At 41.5% G+C, this 18,219-nt stretch overlaps 1 protein-coding gene across 1 annotated transcript; it reads left to right on the top strand.

Annotated features, from left to right (window-relative positions):
- Positions 1-4,338: 4,338 nt before the first annotated feature.
- LOC112566989 lies at positions 4,339-17,618 on the top strand. The gene is made up of 9 exons (XM_025243422.1): positions 4,339-4,663; positions 5,805-6,009; positions 6,552-6,741; positions 7,698-7,769; positions 12,162-12,171; positions 13,838-13,972; positions 14,701-14,890; positions 15,490-15,664; positions 17,482-17,618. The coding sequence occupies exons 1-9, from the start codon at positions 4,582-4,584 to the stop codon at positions 17,572-17,574; spliced, it is 1,152 nt and encodes a 383-aa protein (XP_025099207.1). The 5' UTR covers positions 4,339-4,581; the 3' UTR covers positions 17,575-17,618.
- Positions 17,619-18,219: the final 601 nt, after the last annotated feature.

Raw genomic sequence — 18,219 nt, 5'->3', positions numbered from 1 at the left:
CCGCGAGATAGAACCTGCAATATAAGACCACTGGCTTTTTCTCCGATACAGACCGACAACCTTTGATAAACGCACTTACGTAAGCTTCTGGTTTTTTAAATTCTACTAGTTTTTTTAATCGTGCCAAGCGAGATTAGAATTTAAAATCCAAATTTTAGTGCGTATTTTCAGAGTCCAACAAGAAAAAGTAGTATCGATGTGTATAAAAAAAAAAAAAAACAACCCGAGCTTCGTCAGTTAAACAGTATTGCTGTACAAATATGATGAAATGATGAAAATATTATCGGATATACGTTTGCAATGTATTTTGACATTGTTTATCGAATTCATATCATTGGCATCGTGCTTTCAACAAGGCTATTTGTCGATATTAACTCTAAAGCAGTTTTGGGTGATCGACACTTTTTTTTTTTTTTTGAGTATTCGAAAGTATAATGTTCCATAAAGAAAATGTACAACTACTTGATGTTAATAAAACATACCAAGTACGTGTACAAAATTTAAGGGATGCCATAATAAATGCAGACTTAAAACTCGGAAAGAGCAGCAAACCAGTCAACAGGAAGAAGGAACCCGTTCCCTCCCCCCACCACACACACACCAACGCGCGTGCAATTGATCATGCAACACACAGGATCTGGAAATCAGAAACTGTATATTTAAATCAGAACTCTTCCAGGAAGTAGCGTTGATAGCACTTTAAGTCTATTTTTGCTTCACAGACTATTATATCAAGGACAGTGAATATTAATTAGACAATGGGGTGATTTAAGGAAATTAAAACAAATGAGGAACTGCGAGTTTGAACATGTTTTCCTTTGAAAAATCGTAAACATGACACTTACCCAAGTAAACATTTTATTTACCAAAGTATGTACGGAAATATCAAAGTTTTTGTCAAACACAGCTCTCTGTGATATCAAGGACATCAATCACATGTCTCTATGATGATGAAGGGTATGGTGTGGCGGTGGTGGCAGCTTCAAGCAATGCTTTAATTATAGTCGAAGTTTTATTATCTGGAAATGAAATAAAATAATAACTATGAAGCATTTCTTTACGGAAAGAAACGCCTGTTACAATTAATAAGATGATTGGACATGTATCTTATAAGAAAATTAAAATTTGTATGTGCATGCTGAAATAAAATCACCGAGCTATAGCAGCATGCCAGTTCTGTAGTCCTCATGAATTTCCATAAATTATAAGAGTTGATTACCAACAGCTGCAAGTTGGCAATGTCTTCACTCTCTCTTTTGCACACCCGTCTCACATCCTCCCTACACACACGATGACTTTTCTTCGTTTGTACTTTAATACATCGCAAACTGCAATAACCATGAATGTTGCCCATTAAATTTTGATATGGAGAAAATTTACTTACCAGTCTGACGAGAGTAACTCCTTTTGGAAACTTCAACTTCAGTCGAAGCTTCGAAATAAAGTTCAAATCTGTAGGGCTTCATTAAAAAATCAGCTGTTTTATGCTTTGGGAAAAATATCGCTTCTTGAACACGACAACTCGAGTGATGTTTCTTCATCTGACTCGAAGACATGCATAGATTTGCTGAACTGAGATCTTTATTTATTACAACAACTACTACTACAATACGGAGCAATACAGACAGCAGTCCACCTGTACACGTCCGTGGCTCTCATAGTGGCAGGTGAGAATGGCGATGTTTAAAGGGTAATAATACCTTGAAAATTAAGAACTAAACCCGATCACAACGAAAAAAATGTTGCACTCGTGTTAGCCTTTAAAACGTGAGAATCGCATGCATTTATTTTTGTACATGAATGAGAAATAATGACATGGCATCGACCAAAAAAAAAAAAAAAAAAAAAATCACACTCTGAACAAAAATTCATAGAAACTTGTTCATTTCCTTCGAATGGAAGCATGAAGCACGTCAGACATGATCAGCCACCACCCTCGCTCCCTTTCCCTGCTTTATTTTTTCTTTTGTCTGTCTTGTTGGAGAGGGTGGTCACGTTTTCTGCCTGTGGTCTGATATTTCAGTGCAACACGCGGAACTACAGGAAGTTGTCAGCCACTTTTGTTCTCCTAAAGGCTCGTTGTCTCCTCTAAGGCACGTTTTCCCTTCGCTTTTAGGTCCATTAGACGGAAAACATACAGAAGCGAGAAGTCTTTTCTACTTCCCCCTACTCCATCACCACACTGCAACACGCACTTTGTCTCTCTCTGGTTTACTTATTTGACAGCTGAAGTAAATTTTAAACTTTTATTTCATGAAGATCAACAAACTCAGGTTTTTACATGCAGATTCTTTTCAATCCGTTTCTCAAAATAATAGCTGGGTGATTTGGTGCAGACGTGTCTTAAGATGTTAAGGGCTGTGATCATTCGCTAAAGAAAATGACAGAGTGAGAATTATTCCTCTCCATATTTCGCGAAATATTTTAAGAGTCCTGACGTTTATCTTCACCTACCTCATTAAAAACCGTCTCGCCTTATAGTAAATAAAAACGTCTGGACTATTTTCTTGGATTTTCCCACTGCAACATTCACCGACATTTCTACGAGTTGGCAGGACGAGTTAATTATTATTAATTAAATTTATTAGCTTGTGATCTTCGTGCTGACAGTCCGCCATACTGTTGCCATGTTATGGCAGGAAGTTGAGTTGCAGCTAGTAAGCCGACGTCATTATGCGGTTTGACGTCACTGCAAAAAATGACGATCCTTGTGATGTCACGGTGTGCTGCTTCGAAAGAGGAATTGTGGGAAATGGCTTGTCCTTGATGGCGCATTTGAAATGAACCGGAATCCAGTAAGGAGGCAAACAACGATTAAATTATTCTTAATTTGCACGCATCAAACTGGTCGTAGTACAAATGTTGAAACACACACACACAAGGTGTAGAATGGTAAGAATTATTCTGAATGTTTTTTATGTGCTCTTGTAGGTAATATACATCTATATTTATATCACATAAAATAATTTTAACATTTAATATTTGACAAATTTATGTCTAAGGAAACTTAGCCAGTCAGATTCACAAACCAAGTTCAGGAAACACTGAAACTGGATTCACCTGTATTTTTTTTTTTCATACTCACAAGATAATTGTTTTTGGCATGATGTTTACAGCGCTTGTCACAGCAATCAGTGCTTCATCCACCATCTTGACAACAATGCAGGTGACAACAACCAAGATGCTTACCCATAATAATATATTAACTGCATCCTTGGAATGTCACGTTACTGAAATCGGATACAGGCCTCTTGTCGTTGTCGGCTGAGCACAGGACGGTGCAACAGCCGGCGTTTCACGAGTCTTTTGTGGAATACAATGTCTTAAAGGGATTGTAAAGGCAAAAAAAAACTGCTTAGAATAGCGTAAACAGTAGGATCAGCTTGAATCTCCTCTATTTTCGACACTGTTCATATGGAAAAAGTTGAAGGTTTTGTAGCATGCTGTGTTTAATAAGAGAAATTACATAGGACTCTTTCGTTTACTTAGACGAAGTCTCGTTCTCCGTCACGTGACCTTATGATACGACCAAGACTGCTTACCAAGTGAGACAGACTGTTTTCTAAAATTTTAAAACTGTGCTTTGAAAAGTTCACTTTAAAACCTAAATTAACTCACGAGACACCACCGATCACGAGTTCAAATCCTAGCAATGATCACCGACACTTGCTGTCGTTCTCTGACTGACGTCACACCTAGACTCGTCTGGTTGACCATCTCGGAAGCTATCGTGATTACTCGGCGGAAGGACACAAGCGGTCGATTTCACTGAATTTTTTCGATTTTTGTAAACATCGGAAACGAATCATTTATTTCTCCTGTATTGCTCTCGTGCTCTGTCATTGTAGCTAAATATAGTTTTGAAACGTTTGACCGTCGCCACAGCCTTATCACAAGCCTTGAGTATCCCTTTAACCATTAGTGTCATATTATTCCGCCTGGCCGGCTGTCTACCCGTTGTCTCTGTCTATTTGTCTTCTTATTCTGATAATTGCTGTCTAGTTTTTGCCTTCCCTTACAAAGAAATTCTTTTGAAGACAGCCCCATCTTGTTTAGATCGTGCTTTCTTACAACTCGGGTCTTTGATTTGTTGTCAATTAACATCAGTTATAACATTATTATTTAAAGAGATGCTAAGTATGTATTCTTAGTTACTGCATACAACTTGTGTAGACGTGGCATATATTTTATTTCGTCGAATTGATTTTGTACTCCTCCCTCCCTCTCTCCATCATTTCATACAAAGTCAAGGACATTAAAATTAATGAGTGTCAAGGGTCATTTTTCTGTCTGTCTGTCTGTCCTGTCTCCTATCTCAACTCAGCGTGGCTGGGTGTAACATTCATCGGATTCTTGTCGCCCCGAAGCCAGCTATTGGTTGGTGAAGCGCATGTCCCTGACACTCTGCCGTCTCCAATGGACAGTCACCAACAGGACTGATGCTAGGCACAGACGCAGGGAAGAGAGAGGGAAGATATAAAGAGAGACAGAGAATAACAAACAGATTTAAGCTCAGGACTTCAGAAACAGACCCTCATCAATCAAAAGACCACCTGCGGGCACTGAAAGCCATTAGGAAACATGTGGTGGGCAAGTTGTACGGTCGTGCTGGTGCTGATGACTGGAGTGACAGACGGGGACACGTTTTCTCTCACTGACTGTGGTAAGCATATTATTTACTTTCTTCATTCGTGCGATTGCAGCTATAGACTTGAGTCTAGTAATCGTTTATGGCGCGATTTTCTTGTTTTATTCTTGGGTAAATGTTCGCTAATTCTGCACACACTAGTCAAGAGTACACATGTACATGGCCTGATTTCAAGATGAGCCTGTAGCTCCGTTACAGGACGGTGAGACCAATCGCTTGAGTATTGCGAACCGCAACACGTGCGCGCATCATACACGTGACAGGCTCTTCAGGTACCAGTGCACACGTGTTGCAGAACGCAGGACAAAAGGTTATCTGTTACTGGGTTGTGGAGTCAGCTGGGTGATGTGTGTGGGTGGGGAATTGGTGTTTTACGCCGAGCCAACAACTGAAGACTATCCCGGCAGTGCAGCCAGCCCTGTAAACAGATGCCACATGCAGAGAAAAAACGGCGTGCCCGAGACGAGATCTGAACCCAGGACAGTCAACCCTCACTGTATTGGTGACACGCTAGCCTTTGCGCCACTAAAGTCCACGTGCACCACACACCGCTATCTGTAGTTCACATGCACTAGAAACTGTGAATTCAGTATGGGAGGGTCGGACTAACGAGGCAGATGCGTGGGAAAGAACTAGAGCTCCGGTGTATTGTTACAAGCATCGCTCTGTTAACAGTTAGCGAGATACACGGTTACAAGGTCGCAGTCTGGCACGAACCTGGATCGGATGACACCCAAGTCCATCATCAGTGTGTGACTGTAATTGATAGTAATAATGGACACGACGAGCGATATGCAGTCTTGACATTGTAGTTCTGTCAAGGTGTTCTTACTCATGTGCTTGCACACTCTTACCTGAATATGCTTTCACAATATTATTTGCATCCTTCTTCCCATCTCAACACAAGTTGAAATGTGTAGCGTTTCACACTTGAACTGTCAAAAGTTCAAGTCTAGTGCTTGAACTCAACAACAAATCATATAAAGAGAAGGAAGTGTTGAGGAAACCGGAAAGAACTGAAAATAAACCAGAAAAACTAAACGAATGATTAATATTCCGGAACATTCGCCGTATTTCAAGTGCAAGGCTGGAGGAGAAGGTGTGAGGAAGGTTGGTTATCACTCTGCCCTCATCTCTCTCTGTTCTTCTTCCTCAGAGTCTGATGGGGACTTGGCGATGCTGACGTTCCCGGAGGTCACGGTCACCCCTCACCCAATCGTCGTGCCTGGCGACGTGGAGGTCAGCATCCGCATGCGCGTCAGACAGGAAGTCGCAAGCGACCTGACGCTGGACCTGCGCATCGAGCGCTTCGTGGGCTTCTTCTGGCTCACCATTCCTTGCATCGACAACGTCGGCAGCTGGTGAGTCTCAACTGGTGTGAGATGAATGATCCTGCCTCGCTCCACCATCATCACACAACGTGCAAATATGCAAACATGCTTACTTCTTTTTACAATAACCACTACCATTATCATCGTCGTCGTCGTCGTCGTCGTCGTCGTCGTCGTCGTCGTCATCATCATCATCATCATCATCATCAAAACATTATGATAGCTTGCAGCTACTTTTCGAAGCAGAACTTTATTAACCTATCGAAGAGTCCGTGCAAAGGCAAGGCTGCAGTATCTTTCTCTGTGTGTGTGAGAGAGAGATGAAGTTGAAAGGAGAGAGAAGAATGAGATGAATGAAAAATGAGGAAGAGGAGAGAGAAGAATGAGATGAATGACAAATGAGGAAGAGGAGAGAGGAGAGAGTAGAAAAAGAAGAATGAAAAAAGAATGAGAGACAGACTAATTAAGAAGAGCGACGTACGCAAGTGGGTATATTTAGCTTTTTGTCACATGATGTTCCTAGTCTGAAGGTCGGGTTCACCCTCCTTTGATGTCTCCTCTCTTGCCGCTAGCTCTTACCCTAACGTCTGTGAGGAGTTGTCCAGCGCGAACACAAACAGAGAGAACGTCACGACGTGCCCGCAGCAGTTAAACGCCTCGGGCGTGCCCTGCACGTGCCCTGTCCAGCCCGGTGACTACGTCATCAACAAAGCTGTCTTTCAAGTGCCGGAGATGACAGGAATCTGGTCGCTAATCGCCATGGTAAAAAAACCAAGCTCAGCTCACTTAAATATTCTCTCACTCACACACACACACACGCACACTCACTCACGCGCATGCATGCACGCGGATGTGCGTACGCAGCTACCTCACTCGCCACTTTACCTAAATAACAAATCAGTCGAGTGCGTTACCCAAAAATAACCATCCTCGTGAAAAATAAGTGCGATGTTTTGTGGAATTCTAGCGGCAAACACCACACTTCCTTTTTCGCGGGATTTGACCTCAAGGGCTTCCAACCTCGCGTCGAGGTAAAGCCTTGTTAGGTCACGTGACAAGAGTCAGCCATCCCGTCTACTTACATCCACATTGTATACTCTTGAAATTTTTTTTTATAATTTCTGTGAGTAATGCTATTCAGTGACATCCTGATCAGTCGTACTTTCAGAGAACTGAACAACAAACTAAAAACAAAAATAAAAATTCCCACGGTCGAATTAGCTCTTCCGTGATTACTGTTGACATGAAGGGACGTTGGATTTGCATGTTGACCAAGGGGGCGCGATGATCAAGGGACGCTAGACTTGATTGCCATTGCAATTAGTGGCTCTGCTTCGGAGCTGACATTGTAATGTTCGAGTCTGACTAGGGCCAGTGCCTGCAAAACTCACTTTGTCCACCCAGTATGAATAGAATTGGTGTTGTGCCGGGGGAAAGTGGAACACTACTAAAAGAGAGGCTTGGAGTAATCCTCTTACTAGGGGGTGGTCTTTAAACAATTACGGACAAAGGTTCCAGTTATCACACACACACACACACGTACGCATGAATGCACACACTGAGGGTTACAAAATCTGTCATAAAAATTAAACTAACATCAATTAAATAGCTTACAAATATGTTGCTGATTGCGGATAAGGTCAATGACCGATTCTACAACCATCTTTACGTGTACCTTCTCCTCGTTGCCAACAGTGTTGTACACATTATGTTTACAGGGTGACTACCGGGTGACGGGCAGGCTCATTGAGACCTCCACAGGTCGGGAACTCGCATGTCAGAACATGGAGGTCAGTCTAACCAGACGCTGCACCAGCTTCTTCTGTCGTTTGTTCGGAGGATGACTCCTTGGCACAGCAGGACATGCGTTGAAATCATTTGTCTTCATGTGCCAGCATCTCCTTAACTCCTCCCTTCACCCACTACTCCCTAGAACCTATTTTTTCTGTTTATTTGTTTTGTGTTAATATACCCAATACTGTTGGAGAAATTTGCATCTTTCTTATCTTTCGGAGTTGTCATCTTGCGGATATCTTAAACATTTTCTTTGGCAAGTGTTTGCTTTCATCGAAACTAGCGAACGGACTGTTTCCTAATGTAGTTGCATGGCATGAGGAGAAATATCCATTGCTTTACTAAGCTATATAAATCAGCAATTTTTTACTATTATTGTTGTTGTTGTCAAGTGAGATATTTATCTTCGATTTGGGACAAAATACGCTTATCAGAGATGATATACATTATATATGAATTTCCGACATGAACTGTTCTGATGAACACACACCCGAACACGTGTGTAAAGCACCCCTACACCCTTCACTCACACACACACACATCATGTACATATACTATGCTTTATTGAGATTAGGTTATGTATGGCCCATGACATGAACCAAAATAAAGCTGATCTATTCTTTAAACTGTGTCACATTCTGTTTGTTTACTTTCATCCAACATTTCATTGATATGTCAGACATGTTTCCTCTAGGCTTGCCCTGTTCTTCAGCGACTAAAGCCCATATCGAGAGAAAAAAGGGATTGTGAGATGAAGATGTGTAGCAACTGAAGTTAGGAAGATGGAGGACATGACAGTTACATCAAGCCAAAGAAAAGTTGATCACTGTTAATCATATCTGCTATAGCGCTTGTGTGTGTGTAGTTCCACTTCTATAGATGGCCAACTGACATCTGGACAACCGGACATATTCGATAATCTGCTCAAAATAATCCCAAACCGGATTAGGGAAATTTCAGTTCAGGGAAGCACGACCCCCGGCGGTCAGGTTCGCAAGATTCGCAGTGCTGCAGAGAGCAATGATCGTCGATGCCTCCTAGTGTCGAAAGTTGGTGGAGAAATATTTTAATCACCTGTTATAATCACTTAGCAAGTAATCATGTACAACCCTAAAGTGTCTGGGAATGGTTTTGCATATGTACACCTATGTTTCACATTGACTTTCACACACTCTCTGTTTAAATATTCTCGCTCCTGGTCAGGGTTATGTGCTTCATACAAACTGTAGAACGGTTACATCAGTTTCTCTTGACAGCTGTTAAAATTAATTCCTAATCTCCAATATAAACTCAGTGTGTGTGTGTGTGTTGGTATGCCTGTATGTATATGCATATCGTGTATACTGTATAAGCATCGTGTGTATGTACAGATGACATGGAAGAACTCTGTAAAGAGTTTAGCTTCCCTTCAACAGTTTATTTCCACAATGTTACAAAGAGACACAAATAACCTGTCGTCGAAAAAAATAAACAAACAAACATGCGCAGTTTGCCAGGGACTGAAACTAAAGCGAATTCCAAACTGCCTAGAAATCGTCTTCTCCCTAGTTTCCAGTCCTTCAAGATCCATCTGAACTTTTCAACTCGCACTTTACGTTGCTGCTCATTAACCCGCCACCCGCAGTGAGAACTCGGCGAGAGGAGTCTGTGACCAGACAAACATTCAACCGAAGGCAATTTTTAAAAAAATTCTAAACTGAATAGCGAGCAGAGAATGTAAATCAAACTGTATTCAGGTCGGTAACCAATCAAGTAAAAAGGGAAACCTTGGCAATCTCTCTGAAGGTGATGTGTCACAATGAAGGAACAAGGTTTTGACTGCTTGAAGTTGTCGATTCCGATCTTTATGCAATTTTTTCACTTTTATGTATTTTATTTTACATTTTTGTTGTTTGTTTGTACTTAAGATTTACCGAAATTTTTCATAGCTCGTAAGCTGGAGGTGTGTGCAGGTTGCTGGACTGGTCAGGTTGAGGGTTGACCTGACAGTTTAGCATGATGACCATTTTTTAAAGACCAAACTAAACGCAAGCATGTGGTGCTTTAATGACAACAGTCATAATTCACTAATTACATCCTTGAAGTCAAAAATGAAAAACGAGGGTGGAGAAAATGTAGTCGTGCCGGGAACAAAGTATAGACACTGACGTCAGTTTGGTGTGAGACCCAGTCGCAGGTGCTGTAAACTAAGCATGCCTGTCTAGTGTCAACATCCTCTTGTCTTCTCTGAAGTAGGACATCACACCCAGAATAATCCTATTTTATTAATCATTAATCGTTGTAAATGTGATCATTCGTCAGGGTCAAGGGTGGGAAAGTACGTCTTTGGACCGGACCGTCTGCCAATATGAGAAGTGAACTTGTTTTCATTTTTTTTTAATTCAGCCTTAGGTTAATTTGATTGAAATTTCAAGTACAACAGCGTTAGAAATGGGCAGTCCGTGTCATTCTAACACAAAAACCCAGATAAATAACAGACATGTCTCAATATTATTTTCTAAATTTCGGTTTACTTTAAGTGTGTCAACCGATACAAAGGGTTTGGATTAGTCGCCATCGAGGGACTTCGAGTCACCGCCCTGTTGACCCAAGCTAACTTCAAACTGTAGGAAGGAAAAATTCAGTTATCCTGTAAGTATTAAGAACCGGATTTACAAAGTTGTTATAAAGAGACTCTGGGCAGCTTTCATCAGATTTGGGCTCGCATCCATTTGCTAGTTTCAGCAGCATCTTCTTCTCAGATTCGAGGGCAGAAAACATGCTGTGGGCAAGTTTTGTAGCTGTGGTGGCTCTCCTGTCTCAACCTACAGGAGGAACGATGCCATTTTCGGTGAAAGATTGCTGTAAGGCTTTATTTATAGCTAAGTACGCCCTTCATGTTGACCGTTCTTTGCTCTGCTTCATGGAGGCGACATCACGATGTCCAGCGGATATTTAACCGGAGATTTTTCCAGCAAGTTCACTTAGTTTTTGTTTGTCTTCAATTAGACTTGACTTTTATTTTCAATATTGCTTTTTTTCCCGACTTTCCCTGCAGCGTCCAGCGCCCCATTGCTGACGACCTCTGACATCAGGGTCATCCCCTACCCTGTCCAAGTACCCGGGTTCGTGACTGCAAGCGGTAGGATGGTCCTCAATCGTCCAGTGGGAGGCGACCTGACGTTGGAGGTGAAAATGAAGAAGCATGTGAAGTGGAATATATGGACGCCTGTTCCGTGCTTGGGCAACATTGGGAGCTGGTGAGCATCATTACTGCTATTTACACATCGTTGTCACTATATCACCTTCGTCATCGCACACATCGCCACATTTACCATTGTTATTGTCGCTGGCATCATCACATTGGCGTTTGACATCAAAGAAGACATGTCATACTTGTGCGTGATTCAACTCATTCTTCTAATACTCGCATTATAATGATTTTGAAGATCATTTCTTTTTCTTTCTTTAATTCCCTCTTATTTTCCATTCATATATTTTTATTTTCTTCTCATGTTGTACTCTAGCTCTTATCCAAATGTATGCACGATTTTGCCTCGTCTTCTATCGATGATAAACATCCGGGCCCCACTCCGCAAGAAAGCCCCTGGAATGTCCCTTACCCGCCGGTGAGTACATCCTGGACACGAGTGTCTTCATGATTCCAGAGCTTAGAGGACTACTTTCTTGGCTGGCAAAGGTAAATATTTTGTTTGTTTTTTTACCAATATGAATCGAAGTTACAGCGTAAATAATCAATAATTGTGTTCGGGTAGCCGCAAAGACATTCACAGATTTACAGAAGAACCATAAATGCAGTGCAGTCATAGTTTCTAACAACTGTAGATGCAGATTGATTATCTCAGAGGTTTATTGATTATGAAGTCTTTGTTTGTGTGTGTGGAGATAAAGAGAGAGAGAGAAAGTACAACAGTCTGAGTTTTGTTTTCTTTGTTCATTTTAGCCAATGTATTCATCAGCATGGACCATTTTAAACATGTAATCTGTGGTGCTTGGTTTGGTCATGAAAGTACCGATTATTGATGCCACTTGATAAGAAATGTTTCTACCTTAACTAGGGGGACTTCAGGCTGACAGCCACGCTGAAAGACGGCAGGACTGGTGAAGAAGTTGCATGTCAACAGGTAGAACTGACGACAACTTCGCCTCCTCGGAAATGATGATACAAAGGCCGAGACAAGTTTCCTCTGCGTTCAACCCTCGTCAAACTGCTTACTTTATTTTTCTGTATTGTATCTACAAAACAATCGAGATAACTCTGTAAAACTGTGTTGCTATTTATAGCAGTTTGACGAAGACTACATAGACCTTTGACTGTTTCTCTCTTTTTTTTTTTTCTTCGTTTCTTAGTTATCTTATGCCTGTCAGTTTTGATTCATGTATTACAGTTTTTAACAGGTAATTGCATTGTCTGTTGAAAAAATTAAAACTGATCCAAACTTTCACAAACGTGTAATTGCCTTTTACAATTTTAATCCAGCATCTAAATTTACGTGAAATCATTGCCAGCTCGAAAATCTTATTTTCTAAGACGTTCGTTAGCTGAATCCTAATTTATTTATACGCATCTCGATATAGAACATACTATCGTGCGCGTACACACGTACACACACACACACACATACACACAACCCACAGGATGACAGGTGTTGCATTATTTCCCCAATTCACGTGGGCCGTAATCACGAAGCAGAAGTACGATTACCCTAGAGTTCACTACAGACCGGAACGAAGGGTCCTGTAAACGGAATCAGACACAGAACTTGATAATTCTACGATAATCTAGAGGTCCTTGTCTTGTGTACATCCCACAGCTCTGCTACAAAACTCTTTACTTGACCTGTCGGAACTGAGCGGAGGTAAAAGGTAAACCCGGGGGTTTGTATGTACCTCTGCATCATGCCAGGGATCTAAGTTATCACTAAGAACATACTGCAGTGCACCTGGACAGACTCTATGACCAATGCCAGTATAGTCGCCATGGTTTCATTAGTTCTCTACTTACTTGAACTGAAACTTCTTAATCGGAGCTTATGAGGCTTGGGCGTAGATCGACAAACAAAAGCTCAGCTCTCGAGAGATTTCTTGAGAGAGAGGTTACTTTATAATGAGGTAGCAGTCAGTGGTCTTACTTATTTCCTCAAATACTTAAGTCAAGAGCTATTAATGATGATTAAACTGATGTAGAGAAATCAGGATGATTGAACACTATTTACGAAAGGTTTCTCATGAGGTACTGACAATACCTACAGTATTGGAGGAACCTCGTAAAAAGTGCTATACTGTATATGTTAAATAATTTTTTTCATTTTAAGAACACTAACAAACAGTTATACATCAGTCATGATGCTGTTGATGATGACTCTACATTACAAACTTCATGATGACTTGATTTTTTCCCATAACATTTGTCTTAAAAATGGTTAAGAAGTCTGCATAGTACTGTACAGTGATAATCGAGACTCAAAGCCACCGTGGCAAGCCTTCGAGGTGATAGCCATGGTCCACTAACAAAATTGTCTTCCCCCTCGGTGCAATGATGGCAGAGGGATTTTTTTTTCCATGGTGACTGTTCCAGAACATGAAAGTCACATTCCATTCACTTTTTTTATGAGTTACGCACGGGACACAAAGAAGAAAGAAAGAAAGAAAATCTGGAGCCAGAATGTATGCCCTGTTCACCTAGGGAATATTTTCTCATTTCCGACATGATTTGTCAGGAAAAAACCGCTTTTTATTCTTTCTATCCATTCGATTCTCAGCTGAAATCCATCTCACAGTTGTGATTTAGTTCACCTGTTACTGCTGGTCACAGATGTATTTCCCTGTTCTTAACATCTTAGCTAAACACGGTCTTTCGGTGTCGGTTAAATAGGCAAAACTTTAGCATAATATTCATCGGATTATCAAAGGTTGTGAAAATTTGGATCTGACTCTGAGTGAAGGGTAGATGGGTAGGAGGAAGGGACTTTGTCCCGACATGGTCTTCTCGACTATTGTTAACAATTAAGGAGGGTGTTTGGAGAACTATAAGAGGATCGGGCTGACAAAATTTGAGACACAGATTTCCTTGAGTCAAAAGGTCGTCTACAGATATCTCTAGACACAAAAGAACATGTGGAGGGCAAGTCTACTACCTATTCTACTTGTTCTGGCCGTTGTTACAAACGGAATGTTCCCTTCTCTGTTACAGACTGCAGTAAGACATTTTTCTCGTCTTTTATTCCATCCCATTCGTAGATAAGTTGTTTAAAGAAAATACAGTTTTGGACGGCAACGGGAGGCAGTAAAAACCTTGTGGTAAAGCAATCAAACCTTGTTAATGTTGTCATCTTTTATATTAAATTTTTAAAATTAATTTTCTCCTTTGTATTCAAGTCGAATTCATGATGTTGATAGCTTTATTATCATGAGATTTTTAGCTTTTTTTTTATAGATGATAAACTATTTATGTATTTTCATGCGGAAACTTGTGACCAGTGAAGAAAACCTAAAGGCATAATGTCAAATGCAAAGTTCAGTCTCATTTTGCATGGCACATCTCAGATTATGAATTTAATGAAAGTAGTGTTTTGTATAATTTTTTTCTGTTCATTTTTATTGTTTAGGTCTAGAAAAATTCAGTATTTGCAATGACATGTTTTTGTTTTGTTTACTTATTTTTGTTCATTTGTGGCATAGTGCTTAAGCAGTTTAAATTTTTGTTGTTAGTAGCGCAGACTCACTTCTTTTGATTTTGTTCCATTTAACAATTATTTAAAGTCTGGCTTTTAAATTTGTCTTAATCTGTAAGGATTTTTAATCTTGAACTGATATTCATTTCTGCACTTAAGAAAATTTGATAATCAGTAAAAATAGACCAATTTACATATCTTTACCAGGAAAAGTTACTCGTCATGTGTTTTGTTCATTTTTTCGTCTGTCTAGTGTCCAACGAACATTTGGCGCCGTTGAGTTTTTCTGACGTCAGAGTTGCTCCATATCCGATCCCCATCCCCAACATAAAGGTCAACGCGACGATGATCGTGAGGGAAGTAATAGATGGCAGACTCCACCTACTCCTCAACGTCCAGATGCGTTACGGGCTGTGGATGACTATTCCAGGCTTGGGATCCCGGTAAGTAGCCGCCAGACCAGGGGCCGGTCGCACGGTGACCCGCTAAGCACTGGTCAGATGACTAACGTCTTTGACTTGACAAACACTTTGATTATCTACTGGAAACTTGAATTGATTGCCATTTTCTGTCATGAAATTAGAGGATAACCTCGAAATGCCCGATTGGTGTATTGACTTCAAAGGCTGGTCACAATTTTTGAGTCTTCTTCATGTTTCTCACTGTTTTTTTGTGTCTGCCTCATGTTTCTCGCTGTTGAATCACCAAAAATGTATTCGCCGCTAACTGGAATGTCCATGCCACCATCATCTAATTCTGATGTCGTTTAAAGATCGAAGCTTCGGGAAGGTGTTAACAAGACGTTGCCATGACAGCACGAGCGAGTATATTTTTGTGACAAGAACTTCTGCACGATGCTGGTTGATTGATAGGATCTCGCGAAAGAAACAAAGTTACTGGATCATATTTTTGGATTTAATATTCTGCAATTGAAAAACTCTCAGTCACCTGAAAATAACTTACTCGCCCTGACTTATGTATATATAATCAGCGTTAGGGGTCACTGCAGTGTCTTCAACATTTCTGTCATTTCCATGCTCAGGGATTTTGATGATGTCTGTGGGAGGCTGTCCAGTATTTCTCCTGTTAACTGTCCACCGCAGCTCATCAAAGACAACTTCCCATGCACGTGCCCTTTCACCCCTGGTACCTACGTCATCAGGAATGCTATCTTCCATATTCCACATTCAGGAGGCTTTTGGTCGTGGATGAAGAAGGTAAAAGTTGGTGTTAAAAAAAAAACAACAGAAAAATAGCTAAAATTTTCTTTGTTGTTGTTGTTAGAATTGCCCTTAGTGCAGCAACAACCATAATCCACTTCAAGAATATACAGAAGACAGCGGTAGTAGGTGGATCATAGCTCCAAGCAATCAGCTAAATTACTTTGTGCTAGTGTGATTATTTCGGTGTCATGTAAACTACTTTGAGCTCGTGTTTAGTGAAGAGAGAGAGGTGGGGAAAGAGTGGAGGAGATAAAGATGCTATATAAATTAATAATATTTATTTATCCTTCAGCACAGGTTGTTTTCTTATTTGCTGAGAGTTTCTCGCCCAAGCTAAAGTAGATATAAATTTGTATCATTCACACGGACTCATGAGATTAAATAGTGTTTGTAACTTTGTAAGAGTTCTGTGGTGATGGTTTGGAAGAGTAGCATACCACCCTGGCGTTTCCTCTTCACTGTCGTCATCCTGAAGGTATGGCGCCTCCCGCAGTTGAATGTCCTTTATCTTGGAGTATACCAAATGATCGTCTAGGTACACAAGAAGGACTGAAATTAAACAGTTCGGCATGGTGGTCTGCATTAACCTCTGGAAAGTGGCTGGTGTGGACGTCAGACCCATTGGCATCCTGGAACGGGCGTGTTGCCAGCGGCCCTAGCCAGTCCTTTTGTTGACAATGTCTTCTCAAGATGAGCTTCATGCACGGCTGCCTGTACTGCCTGCGCCACATCTTCGGTAGAGTCCATTATCTGATCAACGACGTTCTTCCCTAGTAGAAGCGACACGCGCCTCCTGCGCTCACTTGTGACCACATCGACCAGGTCCTTGACCACCAGGATAGGAACGTCCTCAGACGCTGGCCGTAAACATGTCCACCACCGCCACTCCTGAGTTTGTTTTAGCTGTAAGTCCTGTATGTGCCCTCGTGCCCACTCGTCAGTGACCGTCGTTACCTCACTGCCGGTGTCGAGCAAAGCCATCACTCAACTGCCATAAATGACAACCTCCGCCGTCGGACACTTTCCAGTCAGGCCAGCTACACTTTATTTCCCTGTCATCCTGTTACGGATGACGGGGGCAGTCACTTTCCCTGACCGGTTGGGCTGCAGTCCTCCGAGATGGTGTCACCGCCGCCACTTCGACGCTCTGCGCCGCCTTCTACCTCGCCTGCTTAAATTCTGGAGCTTCGCGGCGTATTCGTCGACCACCTCATCACGTTGCTGTGGCACTGATGTCGACATCCTTCCGTTCGCCGTACGCCTCCACTAGGACACCCAAGATCTTTCTCGGCGTATCTCTTGCGTCATGCGGAAGCATCAACACTCGACGTCTGGCAGGTCCCTCCAGCGAGCTCAAGATGTAACCACGAGCCGCATTCTGACACATCGGGTTTATGGCGAGAGCTCACTCGACCTCTGTTTCAATCTCGTCGACACTCGTTGGTCCACCGGCAAACTACTGAAAGCGGACTAACTAGTATGCTCGTAGAGCCTCTGCCCACCAACGGATAGCATCATGGTCCTCTCTATGTACTAATCTTCTGTCGTGGGCTTCTGCCCGTGATGAACAAATGTTTCTTTTTGTTCAGCAGTGCTTTTAGGCCCTTGGTCACCCAAGGTTTGTTGTTAGGATAAACATACACTGCCTTGATGGACTGGTGCAATCAACACTATTTTACTCCTCACTTTTACTCCTAACTGTTTGTTAAATGTCTGTATGGGTATGTGAGCAAAGACAAATTTCTGTCCTCCTGGGCAGACAATAAAGTCTGTTTTGATTTTGATTTGATTTGATTTGACTTTTGTAACAGGGGGACTACAGGTTGACGGCACGACTGACAACCAGCAAAGGGAGGGAGCTGGCCTGTCAGCGGGTGGAGATGACCATTGCAGGATGGCTGTGACAGACTGGGATTTGTTAGTCATTCATTTGGGGGAAACAATCTTGTGGTTCACTAACATCAGCTTTGATCCCAAGTTCCTATCCTTTACTGTTATTTCACCATCTAGAACAGCGGTCTCAAACTCATATTAGCATGTGGGCCGCAGTGGAAAGTAACAGCCAGTCAGCGGGCCGCACCACGAAAAGAAAATGTTTTTTCATTAAATTTTACGAACACTACTGTCACTGCAGTTAAATGCTAAAATAAAGTTTTTATAATTATTAATTACATTTAGTATAGTTTATTACATGCACAGGCAGTTTAGTTTATTAAAATAAGTTGACGTTGTCTCTGTCACTAATAACGGGGGTAATTTTCACTGCGGGAGTTAATCACCAAGCACAACATACATATACACCGCGGACGTGGCCGAGGGCCGCACAAAAATGTTTCGCGGGCCGCATTCAGCCCGCGGGCCGCGTGTTTGAGACCCCTGATCTAGAACATAATCCTAGAGAGAAGGATTCTGGTCTACGGATAAGGAAGTTTGGATAAAAAAAAAATATTCCCCTTCTTGTCCAAAACCACAAGCTGTGAAAATCGGAAACTGTTACCTCCCTCTCTCTCTCTCTCACACACACACACCACAATAGATATATATATCTA

This window comes from Pomacea canaliculata, linkage group LG6 (assembly GCF_003073045.1).
Source record: "Pomacea canaliculata isolate SZHN2017 linkage group LG6, ASM307304v1, whole genome shotgun sequence".
In the NCBI taxonomy this organism is placed as follows: Eukaryota; Metazoa; Mollusca; class Gastropoda; order Architaenioglossa; family Ampullariidae; genus Pomacea; species Pomacea canaliculata.
Note: the sequence above shows the minus strand (reverse complement) of the source record. Positions and strands in the feature narration are given on the sequence as shown.